Genomic DNA, 23,632 nt, shown 5'->3' with positions numbered 1-23,632 from the left:
AGTATCACTGTAAAACCAACGGTCACATGACGCAGAAATACCTGCTTATATAAGACTCTGTAAATAATCTGATATAATAATACATTAATCTCATAATCACAGCCTTGATAATCATAGCATCTGACGTGCGTTGAGTACAGGTCACGCTATGTGAAGGGGACATCTGTTCTTTGCATTGTGACGCTGTAATTGGTTGGTTTCCAGATAGACAGGTAGACAGAAGCAGCCCATTGGTTGGGGACGGTGGGCAGGTAGGTGGGGTTTTATGTGGTTGGTCGCTTGGCATGAACCGCTCAGCATGGCATGGTGACCCACGCGTCACCTCGTTAATGCCCACCCATCTAACACAGCGCCTTTAACCCCCAGGAAGCTTTGTGTGTGTGTGTGTAAATTGGAATCAGCTGCCGTTTTGTTGTTGTCTTTTTAGTTTTGTTTGGCCTTGTACAAGCTTACTGTATTTGTCCAATTGATCTATATCTGTTGTCTTGTGATTTTTACAACTGTGCACTGTATTCACTGTTTGTCTGTTAAGTGTATGTGTGTGTGGGAGAGAGAGAGAGAGAGAGAGAGTGGTGAAAATAATTTTGTTTTATTTCTTCACCTACAGCTCTGCTTTTGATTGGCTGGGCTGCACTATGGTGGTGACAGAATAATGTTTATTTTTGTGACAAATGTGATGTCATTGTTGTCATGTCAGGGTAAATGAGTTCAATACTGATTACAGTAGCTCTGTTCTAAAATCTAGTGAGCTATTTTCTAATACAAGAAGACACATTCGGCGCAAAAAGTGCAATAAGGAATAATTTGAATGAACTACTGTTAATGCTTCTGTTCAAACTAATATAAACATTTTTCACTGAGAGATGTTCTAATCTCTTTTTTCATCACACTGGAAGAAAACTGGCCAACCATTAGGATTTGACTTTTAGTCATGTAACCAGAGACACTGCCCTTTTAAGGAAAGTTAGTTCACTCTGCAGCCATATTTGCAATGCCTCTTGGGTATCCAAGACCAAAATCTATCTACTTAAATGAAGAAATCTTGAAATCCCAAAAACTGCTTGCCACACTCTAATTTAAATAACATTTCAAATCAGCAACAAAACTAAACCGCTCCATCAATGTTGTTTCTTGTGCTTAATGGAATACTCCACTTTTTTTGAAAATAGGCTCATTTTCCAACTCCCCAAGAGTTAAACAGTTGAGTTTTTTACCATTTTCGAATCCATTCAGCCGATCTCCGGGTCTGGCGGTAGCACTTTTAGCGTAGCTTAGCATAGATCATTGCTAGGTATAGCTGGGGACTACTTTCAGGCGCTGCGTTATATCATTGCGCCTGCTGCACCCATGGTACGGCAGCAAAGTTCCTTGATTATTACGCTGGAACGAGAGTATAGTTCCTAGCCATATTGGCCTAGAAAATCGTAACTTTTTATTTTCCGTCAATCTTAGTACATGATGTAACTACAGAAGAATCATGTTTTAAATAGGAAAAATATTGAAACTCTTTGGTCATTTTTGAGCGAGATGCTAACGGCTTAATCAGATTCAATGATCTATGCTAAAAAGTATAAAAGTGCGACCGCTAGACCCGGAGATCGGCTGAATGGATTCAAAAAATGTAAAACTCAACTGTTTAACTCTAAGGGAATTGGAAAATGAGCCTATTTTCAAAAAAAGTGGAGTGTTCCTTTTAAATAGCATTAAACAAAAAACATATCTTTAGACAAGTCCTAAGGGTGCGTCTTACACAGTGTCTATATCGGATGCAATGCGGTATGACTAAAGACAATAAAGCCGCTTTTCCACTACCAAGCATCAAGCGAAACTGGAAGTCATTCATTTTCAATGGAGAGTAACACAGGAGCTGCATGGAGTTCCAACTTCCAAGTTCCATTTGCATATGTGGAAACTTTTCAGAACTCTTACCGTGAGGTGAGAATTACCAGTATTTTCTCACAAAATGTATATAATTATCTACGTTCAATGTCAACATAAGGCTGTAGTACTCGAGTCCGGACTCAAGACGTTTTTCTGTCGTCTCGGACTTGTCTTGGACTCATTGGTATTTGGACTCGGACTTGGTCATTGGACTCGCCAAATGTTGTAGTTGGTCTCGACCGAGTCCAGCTATATTTTTTTTTTTTTCTCTTTCAAAACAAAACCATTAATCTGGCTCGCTTGTTCGGAAAACGGGTAATGTAATTGGTTTAATTTACAATCCATCTAGAACGGGCATTGCATTGGTCGCCTGGTAAATGCACTGCTGCGTCATATGCCTGGCTCTGAGTGTGCGCGCTGCGCAGAGGCATGATTAATTTTTATTTTGGCCACAGACACAATGTTGGCGAGTTGCATAATACAGTTTGGTTTTACAAAGTTCGTTGGAGTTTTCCCTCTCTTCCACCTGACTTTCCTTTGCTTTTATATAGCTTATAAATGCCCGTGCGCAATTTACTTTCACTTTCAATAGCGCAAGTCAATTGCTTATCTATAACTTACAACAACAAATTTTCTGCAATAAACATGGGACTTTTATTAACAAAACGAATACACCACATGCTATAAGCCTAATATAAAATAACAAACTTACAAATGCTTAAAAGTAAAAAAAACAACAACAAAAAACCACTGTGGAACCAAATGAATAAGAAACAGAACGAATAAGAGCAAAATTAATAAAGCCTGGAGGATCAAACACCTTGATGTAAAATAAAATAAATAAATTACACAAAATTTAAATAAAGTAAAAATAAGCAAACACTGGGGCTATGGCTGGGCGATTTTTCAGATTTTATGGATTAATTTTATCGAATTTAATGTTTTGCCACAAATGTATTTTTTATAAATCGAGGAATCGCGATTTTGAATAGAAATATTACCAAACGCTAGAATTTAGACACTTTGACAATAACAGTAAAGAGAGAAGAACGAACTAACCGCATCTCGCACATGATTAACCGCTCTCTTGTGATGCTCTCTATATGTGCCATTCACACATAATGTGCTTTTGTGTTGACCGATGCAACGCGGGCAGTGGAATAGGAAAAAATGCAAGAAGATTGGAGTTAAACATCTTTTAATAACTAGAGCGCCGTGTTTTTAGAAAGCCGTTTCATGCACGAGACTCGAGCACAACAGTCAAACGCCTGGAGAGTCCTGGAGGGCTGGTGTCCTGCAGAATTCAGCTCCAACCCTTATCAAACACCTGAAACAGCTAATCTAAACGTACTAGAAACTTTCAGGCAGGTGTTTTGAGGCAAGTTGGAGCTAAACTCTGCAGGACACCGGCCCTCCAGGACTGAGTTTGGACACCCTGCTTTAGAACAAGTAACAAGTTCAAGAATGGGAACATGTTGATTTATTTTTTTAGACTTATGTTGCTTGTTCTTTGTAATATTTTCCATTGGCAGCCCAGAATGTGATTGTTACACTTTAATAAAAATGCTGAAAATGTGAAGTTGCACTTCAGTTTGTGACTTTAGTGAAATTGCTAAACCTAACGTAAATAAAATAGCCTAATTTGATCCTACAGTGTTGCTGCACATGCTTTTAGATCATTACAAATAATAATGCAAAATGATTATCTTAGAATAGAAGATATGCTGTCTCTCGTGTCACATATTATCAATAGTTAAGTGTGTGGTTTTGAAGAAGATGCTTTTATTTTCTTTCTCTGTTTTGACTGTCTCATTTGGACTTGGACTTGACTTGGACTCGAACCTCTTTGGACTCGGTCTCAGGACTCGATAGTCCTGGTCTTGGACTTGACTACAGCCCTATGTCAGCATAAAATGAATTGTGCAATTGAATTCTATTACTCAAACATTCATGTTTGAACAGGTTACGGAAGCTCACAAGTGACTGATTTGGAACAGTCGCAGACTTGACACTTAATTTTATTGTTAGCATGTTGCTAACATGTTCCTATTCACACCAACATGAATGCTCTGGGTGAAAATTCGGTCAATTTCGCTTGTTTTTTTTTTGTTGTTTTTTCAGACCAATGCAGTTTCACTCTCTGACAGTAGGTGGCATTTGTAGGACAGTAGAAATACAGCAGTACACAAAACAGAGCTGCGCACAAATACAAGTGTATGGAGAACGAGACTCGGTTCTGGATTCTTCCTCTGCTATTCACTGTCGCTTAGCAAAATATATGTATATTAGCACCAACAGTTTTCATTTTGTCTTACAACATCGGCTCTGTGCATATGAGCAAAACCCCAAATCTTATTGGTTGGCCAGTTTTCTTCTCAGTGCAATAGAAAAGAGATTAGAATGCAAAAAAAGTTGCAATGACTGCATGCCCGTCTCTGAATGGATACATTAACAGGAATTCATTCAAAAAATGTTTATTGCACAGAATTTTCACACCGGATGTTCATCTTGGTGTGAACGGCAATCTTAGATCCTCTGTAAAGGCTACACGTGAAGCTGCCTTTAAAATTTAAGTTTTTTTTTTTGTTTTTTTTATCTGGCGGCATAATTAGGTTGCGTTTGTGTAGAAAAGATCTATTATGCCTTACTTAGTTTCTCAGCAGACCAAGTAACTAAATGACTGACTAAACCCCACTGTTGTCTGAACCGTAAGACGAGCTTTCTAGACCTCGAAATATGGTTAAAAATGTGCAGAAGTTGCAGTAAGATAGTTGATGATGATTCTTCTGTTGTGTGGTTTCCATTGCAACAACATGCTTTAAGTCTAGTGTTTCCTGTAAACTGGAAAAGCTTCATGAATTAGTCATGATTGTGTATGTAATTATCACACTTTTCTCTTTGTTTATAGGACGAATGAAGTTGACTGCGTGAGAAACACCTCAAAAGAGCGTCCATCCTCCAAACCTCTCGACCAATCGGCTCCTTTCTTGAACGAACCAATGAAAGACCTTGCCTGCTGCATGGCAGGAGCTTAACGGCAAATCAGGGTTGATGTTGGGAACTATAATGACTGAAGCGATGTTCCTTTTGATTGAAACGACCAACTTAATTTTACGATGCCGATACGCGATTGAAAACGATCAACACTCCCGCTGACCTCTCGACAACACCTGCTGCCTCAGGACGAGGTGATATGGCAAAGTATTTCTGGGCAAAAACGCACTTTAGTCTAGTCTAGGCTGTCATTTGTAATGTTGATGTTATGTAAATGCGATTGATTTCTAGATGCTTGAATGTACGTGTATGTATATATTCGTGTGTCTGAGCAAGATTTTAATTTTTATTCCTTGATCTTGAAGAGATCTTGCTTTTCTTTATTTTTTTCTGCAAAAACAAGTAAAAATTTCACACCCAATAAGCTTTGAACAATTCTGTGTTTCATAGTGGCAATAAGGAATAATGCAAACGTTCAGATCTAAGTAGCATTTCGTTATTTTGTATATAGAAACTCGAAGGCCGTTGAAAGACCGTCTTTCTGATCCAATGCATGCGTTCAGCACTCATTCATTTTAGGACAATCATTAGCAGTTTTTGTGCCGTGAAGTCAAACCATGATGGTATACAGTGTTTGCCGAACAGGACGAGGACTAGATCTGTATATAGAGATGCATTCCTTGTGACCCCACACGGAGACAACAGTACGAACATTCGTCTGGAACGGTTTCTGGGGTCTTGCTTGCTTGTATTCACATTGGTGTACGTTTGTATGCAGTTTTGTTTTTGTACACAGTTTTTAATAAATGCTCCAAACCAAACTTTGGGAGAAATTATTCAGTGTACTTTTTTTGCTCATATAAAATTAATAGTTGTTAGTTTATTGAAAGTAAGGTGTTCCTTCTTTAAACATTATACATTATTTGTGTGTGTATATATAAATATATATACATGCATACATGCAGTTTCTCACAGAAGTGAGTACACCACTCACTACTTTACATCGTAGCAAAGTGCCATTTCTTCAGTGTTGTCACATGAAAAGATGGAATAAAATATTTACAAAAATGTGAGGGGTGTAATCACTTCTGTGAGAAACTACATGTATGCATGTATATATATTTATATATACACAGCCATTCATGTCTAAACTGCTGGCTTTGTGCACTGAAAAATATACACAATTTCTGACAGGTGTGTACAGTATGTATGCAATTTATATTATATAAATCTATATTTGAAGAGATTTTTCTTTTTTATCCTGCATTCCATGTAATATCAATCAAACTGCAGTTGGGTTGGTTGGATTAAATAACTTAAAAAAATACAGCATAACTTTTTAATACATGATTTATGAAAATGAATAAAAACAGTTATCTGTTTTTGCAACTAAACTCTTTATATGTACACATGTATGTAGGCCTATATATACACTCATGTGTCTCGTACATATACATAAATACACACACACACATTTATACATGTATAATAAAACAATCCATTTCCTGAGAATTTATAATGTAGTTTATTATAAAAGGCATTTTAAGAAAGACACTTGTCACTTAAGGCATTACAGTGCATATGATTTTTACACCACCTGTTTTTCACTCCTTCACAATTTTTTACAAATTAAGAAATGAAAGTGACCCAGCACATCTTGCCATTTAAAAAAAAAATACAAGTATACCCAGTGCAATCAACTGTCCATATACTCGTTGTAAAAAATAACTATTACAAATGGAAAAAGTTCTTATTTACAAAATGAGATGACCCAAAATGATGCAGACACATTCTTTGGCAAAAAGCAGTGTTCCATGTCAAATACAATAAGGCAGACTTCAATAAAACTCATATTTATATGCATTCGCACCATTTTCTCTCTTATAGGGATGCTGTGATTCAGCAGTGCAGCTCACTGACTGATAGAAGTGTTTCAGTGTGTGTGTGTGTGTGTGTGTTTATATGTACAGTGTCTCAAACAGCAGACTGGAGTTTGCTCACATTTCTCTGATGCATACTGTGATGTCTGACCAGCTCATCTGAGCGGGCGAACTTCTTCTGACAGCTGGGCCAGCGGCACGTAAACGGCTTCTCACCTGAGAACCACCAGAGAGGAAACACATTTTATTGGTGCACTGTAATCAAATCAGTGCATATGCAAAAAAAAACATTTTTGAGAAGTCTAAAAAAAAAAGGCTTACGCACTTGTTTTACCTGTATGAGTCCGAGTGTGGGTCTTAAGATGGTCTGAGCGGGAAAACTTTCTTTGACATGTCTCACACTGAAAGGGTTTGACGCCTGCAGGAGCAAAGCAGGAGACAGAGAGACAGTGGTGGGCTTCACATACTTTATACAAGTGATGGGTTCATGACAGCTAGAATCATTTTTAGGTTTTTTTTGGAAGGAAGAACATTTAAATAAGCTAAAAACCTTTTTCCACTATAAAGAACCAAAAGGTTCCATGGATGTTAAAGGTTCTTTATGGAACCATCCGTGCCAATAAAGAACCTGCTACTGTTATGAGTGTAGAATATTAATGACCTCAAAGCCACATAACTGCTTTCTGTCCTGGAGTGCTTAGAAGAGTAGAGACGTGTCTTACCTGTGTGTCTGCGCTGGTGTCTCTTGAGTTGGTCAGATCTGGAAAACCTGCGGCCGCAGCCTGTGTAGTCGCACTGGTAGGGCTTCTCACCTGTGTGTGGCAGAAAATCAGTGTGTGTGAACATAACTGAGTCTCTGCCATTAACATGAAGCCTCCACAAGGGGACGCCGTTTGAATTGAGCATCTGTTTTGTTGTTATGCTCCGAGTGTCATACATCATAGATTTATCAGAAAAACTGTACATGCCATGAGGTCACAAATTACTCACTCCAGATGTTTCTTAGTAATTCTAGTGATTCTTGTGCAACTGAGGAGTTATTTAAAATAATTTACTATGATAACATTATTTCCAAAATATAGATATAGTACTCCAGACAGAGGTAAACTGCTATTAACACGTGTCTTCAAGAGAAATCTCCAACAGCCTGTTACACAGATCCTATATTGATCTATTATTGTTTAACCCTTTAACTGTCATCCCCATTTTTTAAAATTCAGGAGAAAGTGCATTATGCAAACTTAAATTATAATTCATGAACGCTTTTGAATACAGACCTAAGGTTGGTCTCTTTTTAAAGAAGACAATTAGCAGATTATTACAGAATGAAATCATTTAATAAAATTAAAGTATTAAAAAGTTATAGAAGTTTAAATGTACTGTAAAAAAAGTTATACTATTTTTATTTTATATAAAACAAATATTTCAAAAAATAGTTACAAATCCAATGATATACAGTTTGTCATGATTACATTAGGATTTAATTGTAATATAGTGAAGTAAAGTTGGTTTTCTGTGATAAAAATAAAATGAATTTTATATAAAATTTCCAGCATTGAATATTTACATTTTATTTAACAGATGCTTTCATCCAAAGCGATTGACAATGCAGTTTCTGTCTTCTAATTAATTGTAATAATAACCAGAAATATATCAGTTTTCGTGTGAATGAAAACATTTTTGGTAACAATTTACAACAAGGCCCCATTAGCTGATGTTAATTAATGCATTAACCAACTTTAACTCACAACAAGCTGTGTAATTGTTACAGATTTTATTCATCTTTGTTACCATTAGTATGCTCAGGTCCGTTTAATAATATTACTTTTTTTTACAAAATTGTAATAATGTATTAGTAAATGTTGAAATGAACACTAACTAAGATTCATAAATGCTTTTGAAGTATTTTCATTGTTAGTTTATGTTAATATGAAACAAATTAAATCTTAATGTAACTGTGTAAACCCTAATGACACTTGAAGCTATTACCCATTTTTATAATGTTGTCCATATAATAATAATTGTCCTGCATTGACTCATGTTTACTGTAAAGTGTCTTCAGGGTGTAGCTTTTCTTTCTTTGATTAGGTGAGACGGTACAAAAGCGTTGCCACCTTTCTAGGTGTGTGTGTGTGTGTGTGTGTGTGTGTGTGTGTGTGTGTGTGTTGATTCACGGTTGTGAATAATGGTTGTTATCAGACTCAGAGTCAGACATTCCTGAGAGCTGGAATTCAAGTGTCCAGGGACCTGATCTCATGAATTTATGTTTATGAGTGATGGAGAAATTTTCACATCTTCTAATTTAATTCCCTGTCATTAACTTCTCTTATTTGAGGTCTGAAAAAAATAGATTCCCGCATGATTTATAACTTTGTTATGCATGTTGCATAACACTGTAAATCTTACCTGCAGCTTTTTAAGAGAAAAAAAGATCTCAATCTAGACTATAAAAGCAGTTTTGTTTGTGACCCCAAAGTGAAACTGGAAACTTATATATATATATATATATATATATACACACAATCGGCATATGGTGGCATCTGTCTCACCTGTGTGTTTCCTGTTGTGCATCTGCAGGTGGGACAGTTTGAAGTATCTCTTACTGCAGCCGGGGTAAGAACACATGAAAGGCCGTTTCTCACTGCTCTCTGATGATTTAATGGAAGGAGCGATGCCTGGTACTCTCCGCACATCCTGGAGAAAACAAAAATAAAAACAGAATAATTGGCAATCAACAAACTCTATTTGCCAATTCTGCTGTACTTCTGAGCCTTTGTTTGTTTTAACTTCTGCGTTACCAAACTCCAGATGAGTTCTGCAGCTGAGCAAACCCTCTTATCTTGTGGCCTGTTAAATATCAATTTAGCTTTAAAAAGCCTTTAGAGGATAGCTTTAAACTAAAGTTATAAACATACATACATGCACACTATTCTCTGGACAGGATCAGCTTTCTCAAGCTCTGATGGATGTTGATTCAGGCCATACAAACACTACAGACAGAAGTTTTAGACTGTTTTTACGCGCATTTTGAAGTATCGCATCAGAAAAGAATGATGAAAATGACAAATTTCGGAAAAAAAAAAAATCTGTTTAATTGGCAAGAAAGTTTTTATGCTCGCTTGAGCTGGTTTTTAACTTTTGTGAAAATGGTTAATGCGAATAACGGGAGATGGAAATGCATTTTGCGAAAAAAGTTCCTCGAATCGTGAGACTTTGTGCAATGGGACAGCATCTGAAATGTTGTTATGGTTATTCTTAAATGCCTGAGCAAAGTCTGTCATCAAAGTATTTCTGTATAGTTGTCTCACAGAACTGTCTTGCATGACTGCGTTCCCAAACAGCAGACATCCACCTCCAAAAGCAATGACTGCTTTTATTATATATGGAAATTATTATATTTAGTGGCTTCTCCTACAAAAATATGAAGATGAACGAAGGTCTTAAAGGTTTTGAACAACATGAGGATGAGTTATTAATGACAGAATTTTCATTTTTGGGTGAACTATCCCCTTAATTACAATGCACTTGCACTATGGTTATATTATCGTGAGACTCCAATCTGTGTGTGTGTACAGGTAAAATGGATGTGTATGAGTTTGTCTCTGTGTTGGAGTGTGTTTTTTGCAATCACCCACCTGTACTCCTCTGAACACACCATGTGTGTGTATGTGATACTGAGTGCTGCAGCTGTACACCAGCGGAGCTCCTGCAGACGCTTCAGCCTCATAACCACCACTGTGACTGGACACAAAGACAGAGCAGTTACACATAACTGCAGTTATTCATAACTGGCAGATAAAACAAAACCGCTCACAGAGAACAGAGAGACTGCTCAAACAGAGCTGACATATTATCTTAGTGAAACATGTAAATATGACCCTATAACCTATATAAGATTCTCAGAAAAGACAGATTTAAACATGTCTTATTAGCTCTGCTATATAGGAATCAGCTTTTCCTCTTTATTAACAAAAGGATGTTGTTATATCCAAAAATAACAGCCTCAACTGTCATAAATGATAGCAAGGGGGACTGTTAGTCTGGAGGGGGATTTGTAGTGTGGGCAGTAACGGATGAAGAGCTGAAGACCTCTAAAGCTTTTTCTTTGTCCGACTCACTTCACATCTCAAACTACACAATCAGCCATTGCTGGTCCAGTCCTCCCACAGCTCAACCATTCATCCTTTCAGTAGATAAACACCCTGTTGTCATGGCATTGGGGGTGAAGAAGGTGAATGCCAAATCTTTTATCTGGACAGGCGGCATAAATATTCTGTCCAGCGTCCCAGTCACCTAATCATCTGTCTATAGACAAGCTCACATTCACTCAATCGTTAAAAAACAAAGCAAAATCCCCACAATGCTGTGGGACCCTTTAGTTTGTCTACATCTCTTCATTTCAACATCTCTCTGTCTCTCTCACACACACAAAAACATGCTAGCCTGGACTGCCCCTTCAACACATCCAAGGTCAGACACTCTATCTGGGTTGGACTGGTTGACTGAGCAGGATCCATTCCTATCTCCTCTGCTGTCACCACAGCATGATTCATGCTCCTACTTCACTCTGTACTTTTGTTTCAAAGTGCTGTGTCGCATCAGAGGACAGTGAAGCCTACCTTCAAAACAGACACTAATTAAAATAGGGCAGACGACGGCAGAGAAGACGAGAAGTGAGGGGGTGTAAAAATAATATAGGCTGTCTTTCTGTCCTTCTTAAGAAAAGGAAAGTTTTGTAAAGTACGGGACGGGAAGGCAAAGGAAAGGAAAGGAAGCAAAAATATGGGAACAGTCAGAGAGGAGATGAGCAGAATGGAACGGAAAGGGAAGGAAAGGAACGGAACGGAACGGGAAGGAACGGAACAGAACGGAACGGAAAGGAAGCAAAAAAATGGGAACAGTCAAAGAGGAAAGGAATTCAAATAATGTGGGGTTATTATTAAGGCACACGTGTTGATATGAGAGAGTCTGTACCTCTTTATGCTGGGTGTCAGTGGGCTGACGGGATTCCAGGTAACACGTTCCAACTGAGAAGCCATTTGGTAGAGATTATCACTGCCAGGACAGAAGAGATAAATCACAGTCATGTGACCTCACTTCAACTGCTCAGCTTCTCAAGAAATACAACGACAAAAATAGGAGGGAAAAAAAGCAAAAAACAGAAAGAAATTTGAAAGAAAGAGAATTTTGATTTTAAAGTCAATGTTTTTTCATGCATTTTATTTTTCTGGCTCCTATGGAAGCCCGTTTCCGCCACTAAATAAAAAATGAAACAAGGGAATTGCGACTTTTTATCTTGCAATTCTGACTTTTTTTCTCACAATTGCGAGATATAAACTCACAATTTTGACTTTTTTCTCAGAATACTGAGATATAAACTCACAATTTCTACTTTTTTCTCAGAATACTGATATATAAACTCGCAATTCTGACTTTTTTTCTCAGAATTCTGAGATATAAACTCACAATTTTGACTTTTTTCTCAGAATTCAGAGATATAAACTCGGAATTTTGACTTTTTTTCTCAGAATTCTGAGATATAAACTGACAATTTTGACTTTTTTCTCAGAATTCTGAGATATAAACTCACAATTTTGACTTTTTTCTCAGAATACTGAGATATAAACTCGCAATTCTGACTTTTTTTCTCAGAATACTGAGATATAAACTCGCAATTCTGACTTTTTTTCTCGCAATTGCGAGTTTATATCTCACAACTCTGACTTTCTCGCACCATTAAAACACTCTCTGCGTAAGGCTTTGCAGTGCTTTGTTCAATTTGCTATAGATGACTATTGAACTAAATGAATGTTGCGTCCGAATATGATTTTTGAACAAACGTAAAAATGACTTATTATTCTATTACCGCCGGGCAGTGTGCAGGAGGGGTGACAGGTCGCACAGCTTTCAGACACAGCATTCTTCATTTCTTTATAGAGTTTGAGGCAGCTTCAATCGCGTTATTTTAAAAACAGCTGTCAAGTAAAGAGCGTATTATTGTAACACGAGAGTGGATATATATGAATGTATGCAGGTGGATTTCCTTCACTCTCGCATAAAGCGCGCTTTCATCTCTATGTTCTTGCTATAGAATTATCTTATCTCCTGTATTTATGTTGTAAGATATCGACCAAGCAAGACATCCCAGATGAAAATTGTAAATAAATTAAGGATTCATTTAGTATTAGTTATTATTTTAAGTTTTTTTTAAATGCTCATTTTAGAAGAAAATTTCAGATGGAACTTGGAGGCTTTTGCATCTAAACTCTTCATATACACTCACCTAAAGGATTATTAGGAACACCATACTAATACTGTGTTTGACCCCCTTTCGCCTTCAGAACTGCCTTAATTCTACGTGGCATTGATTCAACAAGGTGCTGAAAGCATTCTTTAGAAATGTTGGCCCATATTGATAGGATAGCATCTTGCAGTTGATGGAGATTTGTGGGATGCACATCCAGGGAACATTTTTCCAGTCTTCAACCGTCCAATTTTGGTGAGCTCGTGCAAATTGTAGCCTCTTTTTCCTATTTGTAGTGGAGATGAGTGGTACCCGGTGGGGTCTTCTGCTGTTGTAGCCCATCCACCTCAAGGTTGTGCGTGTTGTGACTTCACAAATGCTTTGCTGCATACCTCGATTGTAACGAGTGGTTATTTCAGTCAAAGTTCCTCTTCTATCAGCTTGAATCAGTCGGCCCATTCTCCTCTGACCTCTAGCATCAACAAGGCATTTTCGTCCACAGGACTGCCGCATACTGGATGTTTTTCCCTTTTCACACCATTCTTTGTAAACCCTAGAAATGGTTGTGCGTGAAAATCCCAGTAACAGCAGATTCTGAAATACTCAGACCGGCCCATCTGGCACCAACAACCATGCCACGCTCAAAATTGCTTAAATCACCTTTCTTTCCCATTCTGACATTCAGTTTGGAGTTCAGGAGATTGTTTTGACCAGGACCACACCCCTAAATGCATTGAAGCAACTGCCATGTGATTGGTTGATTAGATAATTGCATTAATGAGAAATTGAACAGGTGTTCCTAATAATCCTTTAGGTGAGTGTATATACTTCTGTGATTAAATTATCATTGCTATAGACAATAATAATGTAAGTTGCTCTCGTTCTGGTTGCAGTTCTGACTGTTAACTAGTGTAAAATCTTGTACTAGTCTATCTTAACTAGTGTAAAAAAGAAGCATATTCTGGAAAACGTTTATGAAAATGTCCAAACACAGGTAGCCTATATTCCAGATAAATGCCATCTAATTCAGGGGTGCAAAATTCAGTTCCTTGAGGACCACAGCCCTGCAGAGTTTAGTTCCAACCCTGCTCAAAAACACTGTTGTTTTTAAAAAAAAATATTGATTTATAGCTGAACCATGTGTATTTCGGTTGATGCTAAACTTGCAGTATAAAACGAATTAGGCTACTATTATAGGATTATTAGTATTATAGGATTATTATGGCTAGATGAAATAAAGCATGACGTATACGGAGTAGGCCTAGTGATGTTCTGGTTTGGTATAATCAGTAACAACATCTACTCGGAAGTCACTCAGAAAAGTTCTGGTGAATGAAGTATTCTGCTCTTGAAGGACAGTCAGATTCTGCTGTACCAGCACATAAATGGATTTCTGGAAATAAAGCTGCCGATGAGCTATCAATAATAGTGTTACAATAATATGTTTTTGACTTGACAGCTGTTTTTAAAATAACGCGATAGAAGCTGCCTCAACCTCAGAACTATAAAGAAATGAAGAATGCTGTGTCTGAAAGCTGTGCGCCCCGTCACCCCTCCCGCACACTGCCCGGCGGTAATGGTACTGTCCAACCGCGAGCGCAAAACACAGAAATGGAAAATAATGAGTCATTTTTATGTTTGTTCAAAAATCATATTCGGACGCAACATTCATCTAGTTCAATATATAGTTCATCTATAGCAAATTGAACAAAGCACTGCAAAACCTTACACAGAGAGTGTTTTAATGGTGTGAGAAAGTCAGAGTTGTGAGATATAAACTTGCAATTGCGAGAAAAAAAGTCAGAATTGCGAGTTTATATTAGAATTACGAAAAAAAGTCAGAATTGCGAGTTTTTATCTCAGAATTGCGAGAAAAAGTCAGAATTGCGAGTTTATATTAGAATTGCGAAAAAAAAGTCAGAATTGCGAGTTTATATCTCAGAATTGCGAGAAAAAGTCAGAATTGCGAGTTTATATCTCAGAATTGCGAAAAAAAGTCAGAATTGTGAGTTTATATCAGAATTGCGGGAAAAAAAAGTCAGAATTGCGAGTTTATATCTCAGAATTGCGAGAAAAAAAAGTCAGAATTGCGAGTTTATATCTCAGAATTGCGAGAAAAAAAAGTCAGAATTGTGAGATAAAAAGTTGCAATTACCTTGTTTTATTTTTTATTCATTGGCGGAAACGGGCTTCCTACACCGAGTAGAAGTGCAGATTTGTCAGCAGTGTGTTGTGCTGGTGTTTCTTTCTAATCATCACCACTGATTCATAACTGTTTTCTAAGGAAGCAGCAAAACTGGAGGCTTGTTTGGCACAGTGGAAACACACATCGCTCTGTTTCACCACATGTTGTGAAGTGTTGTATCTCAGCTAGCTCTCACGTGGACCTGGCTGGCGAGAAGAGTGACTGGCACAGTCATGTAATAGCGTGATGTCACAGAGATTTCTGGGTATTGTGGGAAGGATTTGGAGAAGTGGTCTTGACTCATATGCTGTCTGTCCCTTTTCTGTGGGCTGAAGTAGCAATTCTTGAAGGTCAGCCAGTTTCTTAGCAGTACAAAACATACCAAAATACACTATTGTTTATTATTATTTGTGACCCTGGAGCACAAAACCAGTCTTAAGTCGCTGGGGTATATTTGTAGCAATAGCCAAAAACACATTGCATGGGTCAAAATGATTGATTTTGCTTTTATGCCAAAAATCATTAGGATATTAAGTAAAGACCATGTTCCATTAAGATATTTTTTTAATTTTCTACTGTAAATATATTAAAACTTAATTTTTGATTAGTAATATGCATTGCTAAGAACTTCTTTTGGACAACTTTAAAGGCGATTTTCTCAATATTTAGATTTTTTTGCACCCTCAGATTCCAGATTGTATCTCGGCCAAATATTGTCCTATCGTAACAAACCATACACCAATGGAAAGCTTATTTATTCAGCTTTCGGATGATGTATAAATCTCAATTTCGGAAAAATTTACCCTTATGACTAGTTTTGTGGTCCAGGGTCACATTTAACAATAATAATGATGATGAATGATAGTTGTTGTAGTTGTAAATATTTAGTTAATAAAAGTTAAATAATATTATAATATAATATAATTATCAGAAAATAAGAAAGTTTATGGTGGTGTTTCATTATTACTTTATGATTGGCTGCCACATTGCTTTCCAATAGATTTCTTTCCATTATAGCTCATACCAGTGTTTCAAAATGCAAGAGACCATTTCTAGGCCAAACACTGGTGAAAATAAGGTGGAATTTCCCTTTTCGCTCCCCTCTAATCTTACTTTATTGGCAAGAAATGGAGGTTTGTGAGGTCACCGGAACACACTGCAACAGTACCAGGCTGATGCAAACCAGTGAGTTTGTTTGAGTGTGTGTATTTTCTTTTGATGGTTTCCAAAAGCACTCGGAGCTCCAGACAGCAAGGGCAATAGTGCGGATGCTGCGATCTCGTCTTATCAAAACTGGATGCCTTATTTCGGATTCTGCGATCTCCTTTTCTCTAAACAACATGAGAGCAGTATTTGAAGAATGCACACTAATTCCTGTGTCACTGAAGAAAAGCTAAATTTCTCTTCTTCAGCTTTCTTTTAAGGAATATTTGATCTTAAAATGAATATCGGCATTAATTAATTGTTGGTCCATACTATGCATGTGCTATATTACAAAGCATGTGATGTATGCTTGAAATGTATGCTGCCATTCAAAAATTTGTTTCGAAAGAAACAAATGTTATTTAGTAACGCATTAAATTGATCAAAAGTGACAGTAAAGATATTTAGTTACAAAAAAAAATTTTTTAATAAATGCTGTTCTTCTTTACTTATATATCATTGTTTCCACAAAATATATATATAATGATTTTCCCTCCTCTCCTCCCAATAAAGTTCATCTTTTGAATACATAACTCTTTCTCTCCATCCTCTCATGTCTCTGGGGAGGGCCAGGCAGAGAAAGGAAGAGGAATTTGGAGGAAACGGGCAGTAGATCACTGTGAGTGTATTTTGGCCTGCTGAGAGCTGCTGTGCAGTTCTTAACCTTTGTGCAGACAGCAAGACTCACTGCAGACCAACTCAGGATTTATCTGAGCCATCCAGACATGGGCCTCACTGACGCTCAATTCAGACACTCAGAAACCAGAGGGGGCTGTGCCAAGGCAAAGTCACAAATCAGCAATATACATATTTTACTTCTTGCACTAATTAATGCGCCTTTTTAAAAAAATGTCAGAGTTCAATACAAGTTCATGTTCATGTGACGTGCTGTTAATTACACAGAAACTAAACCGTGAAAACGGTATTTAGTGTGACACAATACAATGGAGATATAATGGGCAAAGCATTGCACTGGAATAAGCATTACAAAATACACGCTGTGAAACAATTTAGCAATTATTTCAACCAAATATCAACAACTCTCTGAATAGTTTTAGTATGTTAATGGATTGGGCTTTGGGAGACTAGATCTGCTATGCTGCTGATGAGCCAGTATGGACTGTCTACTGCCAATAAATAGGCCCACTGTGAGCATGTAAGATATGCTGCTGCTACATGAATAAACACTCTGTACCAGATCTAGACAGGTGGAGCTGTGGGAGGTGGAGGGACTCAGAGCGTGAAAAGTAAATAATGTAAATGCTTGCTTCCTGAATAGGCACTAATAAATACCATAGCAGATCTAGAAAGGTGGAGCTGGAAGGTGGAGGGTTTTAAGAGCATGAAAAGTAAAGGATTATATTATTGATAGCAGATTTTATGTAAAGGACTGCCTATAAGGCATGAAGATGTGAACTATGTATATTGTTAATATATATCAAACTTACTATAGACAGTTTATATATATCCAAGTTTTAAACTCCTGCCATGATCACGTAAAGCCAGTACAACATTTAAGTTTCATACGACATGAGAAAGGGAAACTATGTTGGTTACGCAGAAGTATAACCATAAGTATATCCTCCTAGAACAGTAATGCCAATAATAAAACAATAACACTGAAACAATAATTTACATCATTTCTCTTAATTTTGTTTTACTCCATGCAAGAACGCCATTGTCCACAACAATATTCGAAGGCCCCATGATCTTTCCGTTTTTTTACCTAATGTTTCTACTCTCTAAAATATTTTAGAGCTTAACTACAAAAATGTATAACATGGCCATGCAGTTCTAATATTGAAAACAGCTTGCATGATCCATGGGAATCCTGGTACTTTAAAGGCAAAAGGGTGAATTGGAAAAAAAAAAAACGGTGATTTGGATTTTTTTTTTTTTATTTATATATATATATTTTTAGTAGACTATATTAAAGGAGACATGAAATTTAAAATCAAAATGTCTTTCATATTTATAGGTTACTCTACAATAAAAAGTTCACTTGCCTCTCTGAAAGACAGAGAGAGAAAATGAGGATAGAAAATGATCATCCTTTTTTCATACACGGAAACTTCATAAGCTAACCTCTAGAAACATAACGGATCTGAAAATGCTTTCCATGACCCATTTAAAGCCTGTTTATTTTAAATAATTTGTATTTTAAATAATAAGTCATCTTGAGGAACCCCTTGGACGTTTGCTGAGGCCGCCTGTTTGAGAATCACAGATTTAAACAATATACAGCCTAACATCTCTGCTTTTGAACCCTCCATGATGCCTTTGAGATTCCTGCATGTTTTTGCAAACTGACGGACAAGCAGAAATTGTTTTCTGTGGCACGTCTCAGATGCTGTAGTTAGATAATATCCAGGAATATCCCTTTATTTCATCAGTTGCATAAACAATTCAGCGTATTTTTGTAACTTCTTGTAATTCGTGGCTGCTTCCTCTATGATGCAGTTTATTGCACTTTTATTGTTGTCATTGTCATGCATGATGAATCACACCTTGGGACTTGTTAACTCAAGAATTAACTCGATAATAACTCAAGTAAAGTTTCAAAACTCATACTTAGGAAATCTGTTATTACACTGTGTTTAATGGTATAATCAATGGTAAAGAAGGTACCTGTTGAAGCTATTCCTCAAAAGCAGCGTCTGATTGTCATGAGGACTGTGGCACCCGTAGACAGGCGGTGGGATGGAGTACTGCTGCTCACCTGCATATTCACAAAATCAAAGTGCATATTACAACACTCAAAGAGCATAGATATCAGCAATATCTGAAAGAAAGTCCTCTTCAAAGACCTCATACTTCAGTTTTCCTGTTTACAAGTGAAACAAAGCGTTTTACAGTAGAGCTAACAGAGAGTGTGGCCTCATCTTTACTGCGGTTATCCAAACAGTGCAGGGCTCACTAAGACCATAAAGCAGTCAGCAGAGTTTCTTAGGGCAATAGACAGGGAATCAGTCCCTCTGCAGCACTAAACATTTTTATCCACATCCACAATTCTGCTTCCTCCTCTCAGCTGCCCGAAAAAGAGTGGCAGTAATTTATGGCAACATAATTTATGCTTAATGAACTTAGAAACTGTTGCATACAGTGTTTGAGGAAGGAGACAAAGAGGTAAAAATGAGAGCAAGAGGGGAAAAAATATGCCCTGACATTAAAACTCCATCTGACACTTAACCTCAAAATGATCCGTGCGGATACAGTGATCTCCAGATAGCGATACGTCTTATTTGTCATACTATACGCTCAAATTCACTCTATCCTACACAGCCCTTGTGAAAAAGAAGTACACTTTAGCATAATTTTGAAAAGAGATCTTATTTTGGTAATAATACACTTTGAAAGAATATACTGACAATTTTTGGACACTTAATTGCATGATATTTACAATTAAATTAAAATGTATTATAGTTTAAATTTATATTATTGGAATTAGTTGAATGGAAGAATGCTTTTTAACCCACCAAGCCCATTTGGATTTTTATTTAATCAATATTGTATTATCTGCAAGTATAATTTTTTATATACTGTACTTAAGAGTATAGGATTTGAAGTACACTACAAGTGCACAATCGATACTATTCAGCGCACTTCATTTTCACAAGGGAGTGCAAAAAGCATTTAAAGGGGAAGTGCCTGATATTCGTAACTCCGCCTACAGGCTCACCCCATTGGCTGAATCAGTGTTTCTGTGTCAGATGCTCAAACAAACTGTATTTACACTGTACATGGAAATCAACCTGCAAATGGTTAACTTTTGCATCATAATTTATTCAAAGGCATTTACTGCTTTCTATGCCACACTGAGAATATATTTTCCTTACCCATGGTGCTTTGGGGAGACATGGGGTCCTCGTGTTTGAAGGTATTGTTGGGGAATGGTGGAGTGTGGTGAGCAGGTGTGTGTCCGTAGCTGGGAGCTCCATCTAATGCTACTGTACCATAACCTGAGAGAAAGAGACAAAGAAAAACAGAGAACCAGTTAGTGTTTTTGTTCTCAGTGAAATCCACCTTTTCTCACTGAACACATCTCAGCTGACTTTATTCCTCCTGTTGAAGAATTGTCCATTGTTCTTTGTTTACAAGTGTGAAAAATGACTAAATAAAAGTCTTCTAATGCAAGTATTCATTTGAATATTACTTAATATAAACATAGAAAAGGTTCCACTAATACTCCTGACAAAATGTATTAAATATAAATCCCTCTCCAGCAGACTTATAATTCATCTGGTGTGTAAACCCGCTTGAGACCAATAAGCTTATGCAATTAATCATGCAAGTGACTTTTCCTAAAGTTAATCTAATGATAAATTGCAGAAGTAGATATGAGAAGCTCTTCAAGATGTTCACACAGTGCTTTAAGTCAACTCAAAGAAAAAGTGAATATTAGATTTCAGAGAGAGAAACTGTGTTAAACTTATTTTGCATGTGTAATAATTGTTGCATGAAATAAATGAAAAAAGTCCAATCTTAATAAGCCATTGAGCTGCAACACTACAGAAAATGGCATTTCATGTTTCTAAATTTTTAAGACTTTTTTTTTTTTTATGAACACATTATCTCCAAAAAGTTTGTAATGTTTATTTGGTTGGTTTAATGTAAAATACTACTTTAATTGTTTAAGAATCATTTTAATCTAGTTTCGTTTAGAACATCAGCTGTGAGAGCATCAATATTTTGCTTTCCAAATGTCTTAAAGAGGTCAGAAGTGCCCTTCTAGATCCAGGACGTCTATCAAAGCTGACGCAGCAGATATAAAAGCCTTTATGCAGAATTCCATTTCATTAAAGCATCTCAAGTCGGCTGAATAGAAGGCTGTATTTTTTACGTTCAAATCAAAAAGTGTATTTTATTTTCCTTGGTTATCAGATGCTGTATGAATCATATTCAAAGATATGTCACTTCTGTATGTCTTTGTGAATCTGTTTGTGAATAAAATAAACTACTGATACTCTGCAAATCATTTAATAATAAATGCATGTTTAACTGTGAATATGATGGTGAGGATTAAAATAACTTAAGAATTAAAATAATTATTATTTGAATAATTTCATTTATTGTATATTTACATTTATTATTATTATATTTATAATAAAATATAAAAAAAAAAAATTATTTATATAACATTTATTTCAAATGCATAATTAATGTACTTTTCAGAAGTAATAATTTGAGAATGACAAGAAATCCTCTATAAGTAATTTGGCATCAACAGCGCAGTAAACATCAGCTTAATGCAAAACCTCAAACATCTCATGTTAACTCTGAAGTTTCATGACACCAACAGCAGAGACAAACCGATTCTGTGGCTCATGACAGAGAGCCTGTGAACCACGAACGGCTGTCCTCACCCTGGTTGCGTGGGGCAGGAGGGCTGTCCATGCAGCTTGGTAGATAAGGCCCGCTGGAGAACATCCTGCTCTGGCTGGACGGAGAATCAGCAAACGCCCCATGCATCCCCGCGACATGCCCCGAGAAGTGCACGGTGAAGGCCCCCAGACCACAGTGCGGATCCTCGTGGGGGTCTGTGGGCCCCCAGCCCGGCTCCTGTTTAACGAAGGAGTGGGAGGGAAGAGATCCGTACGGGGAGGCAGGGTGAAAGTCCAGCATCGGTCCCCACTGCGGAGCTCCGCCGACGGGCAGCGAACAGTTTGCGTTCGGGACCGCTGGAAGCAGGGTGCTCAGGTCTCTGACGTCCGATCCCATCAGGCCACACGTCTCTGTCAGCATTTAGGAGGATTTTCTTTGTTGCAACAGCCTTGAATATCTGCAGACTAGATTGCAAGAACCTGCGCTCAAAGCTACAGGAATAAATCTTAAAATCTCAAAGAAAAGATCTTGAAGAGGTCCTAGCAGTCCAGCAGAATGCACGTTTATCTGCTTCTGAGATGGGAAATGTGTTTGGAGGAACGCATGGAGTAACGTGTACATTTGTCTGGGTCTGTCAGCTCTTAAAACCACCCCACCATCTCCAGAGGAGGAGTCAGAGCTAGGGGTTGTGAAAAAAGCCACTTCTTCTGTACCTTACTCATCTTTTACTTGAACAGCACTTTCAGTCCTCTTTTGAGTAATGCCTGGATGTCTGTGCATGAATATGAGTGTGTGGGTGGGAGAGTGTGGGTGTTTGTTTGTTGTTTAGTTAGCAGGAAACCTAATTGTGTAAATGATGTTCCTCAAAGAACTTACTTATTTCACTCAAATGTTTATTTTATTAAAGTTCTAAAAGTATAAATATATAAATAAAGGTTCTTTATTGGCATTGATGATTTCATGAAGAACCTTTAACATCCATGGAAACGTCCATTGCACAAAATGTTCTTCATAGTGGAAAAAAAAATTATCTTTCAAGAACTGTTCATTGAAAGGTTCCTTGGGGAACCAAAAATGGTTCTTCTATTGGCAACGCTGTGAAAGCACCCTTTTTGAACTTTTAATTTTAAGTGTGTATAAGCCCACTCATTTCACCATTTGCCTTTCCTTTGGATCTCAAATGTACGTGCATTATATGTTTAGAGTGTACTGAAATGAATGCAGATAAGGGTCTCTAACTGAAGTGTTGACACTGTGTTCTCTGTGGGGAAGTATAAATGAGTGCTATCTTAGGGATTTGTGTTGTCAGAGTGAAGATTCAATTAAGCTGATGGATGTGCATTGGGAAACACTGTTGTGAAATACAAGCACCGTCTGTTGCCTGTTTGAAAAAATATGTGAATGAAAGGCAAAAGGGGCATTTTTAATTTTGTTAGTAAAAACTTGATGCTGACTCTATGACATTTAAACATTTAACCCTGCTGCAGTATTCGGTCACTTCTGACTGGAGAGTTTTACATTTTGAATTTTTAAAAATTGTAGCTGCACTGTAATGGTACAAAACTTGGTGGCTTTTATGGCACTTATACGTGAAAAAAAAATCTGGTCTCATTCTGGTGGTACACTGATTTCTAATTAAGCGCATTGCTGTTCTTACTTTTACTCGTGTCTCTCAAACATCTGTTCTGCAAGTACTGTATGTAGGTTTGGCAAACGGGTACGAAATTCTGCGAAAAGGAAGGATTGCTTTACGGCAGCAACAAATGCGCTTGTACAGCGATTCACTGGAATTACGAAAGTGACTTCCACTCGCTTAACTGTAGGGGGCTCCAACATGGCGAAAATACTCATACTGTTGCTTTAAAACCACAATTAAATCAAAACGGACATAATTAGTTATACTTGCACATTTTTTTTATTAAT

General features: G+C 37.2%; 2 protein-coding genes across 18 annotated transcripts in view; one reads left to right on the top strand and one right to left on the bottom strand.

Moving 5' to 3' along the window:
• The window catches only part of kifc3 (kinesin family member C3), a 42,160-nt gene extending 36,450 nt beyond the window's left edge, over nt 1–5,710 (top strand). For 12 of the 17 annotated variants that reach the window (XM_079374100.1, XM_079374106.1, XM_079374104.1 and 9 more), the window contains one exon: nt 4,790–5,710. In XM_079374100.1, the coding sequence (XP_079230226.1) occupies nt 4,790–4,812 (23 nt within the window). In that variant the 3' untranslated portion in view covers nt 4,813–5,710. Of the gene's footprint in view, nt 1–204; nt 252–607; nt 863–4,789 lie in introns of those variants that run through there. The other 5 variants (XM_079374097.1, XM_079374096.1, XM_079374094.1 and 2 more) reach the window with 3 other exon arrangements.
• A 1,139-nt stretch (nt 5,711–6,849) lies between these two features.
• Nucleotides 6,850–22,129, bottom strand: LOC306842921 (Wilms tumor protein homolog; the record flags this gene model as incomplete). The annotated part of the gene is made up of 9 exons (XM_079374121.1): nt 6,850–6,971; nt 7,081–7,173; nt 7,478–7,567; nt 9,305–9,449; nt 10,391–10,496; nt 11,730–11,810; nt 19,016–19,106; nt 20,224–20,346; nt 21,751–22,129. The coding sequence occupies 9 exons, from the start codon at nt 22,127–22,129 to the stop codon at nt 6,850–6,852; spliced, it is 1,230 nt and encodes a 409-aa protein (XP_079230247.1).
• Between the last annotated feature and the right edge of the window lie 1,503 nt (nt 22,130–23,632).

The sequence above is a fragment of the Barbus barbus genome, assembly GCF_936440315.1.
Source record: "Barbus barbus genome assembly, chromosome: 23".
NCBI classification, from domain to species: Eukaryota; Metazoa; Chordata; class Actinopteri; order Cypriniformes; family Cyprinidae; genus Barbus; species Barbus barbus.
Note: the sequence above shows the minus strand (reverse complement) of the source record. Positions and strands in the feature narration are given on the sequence as shown.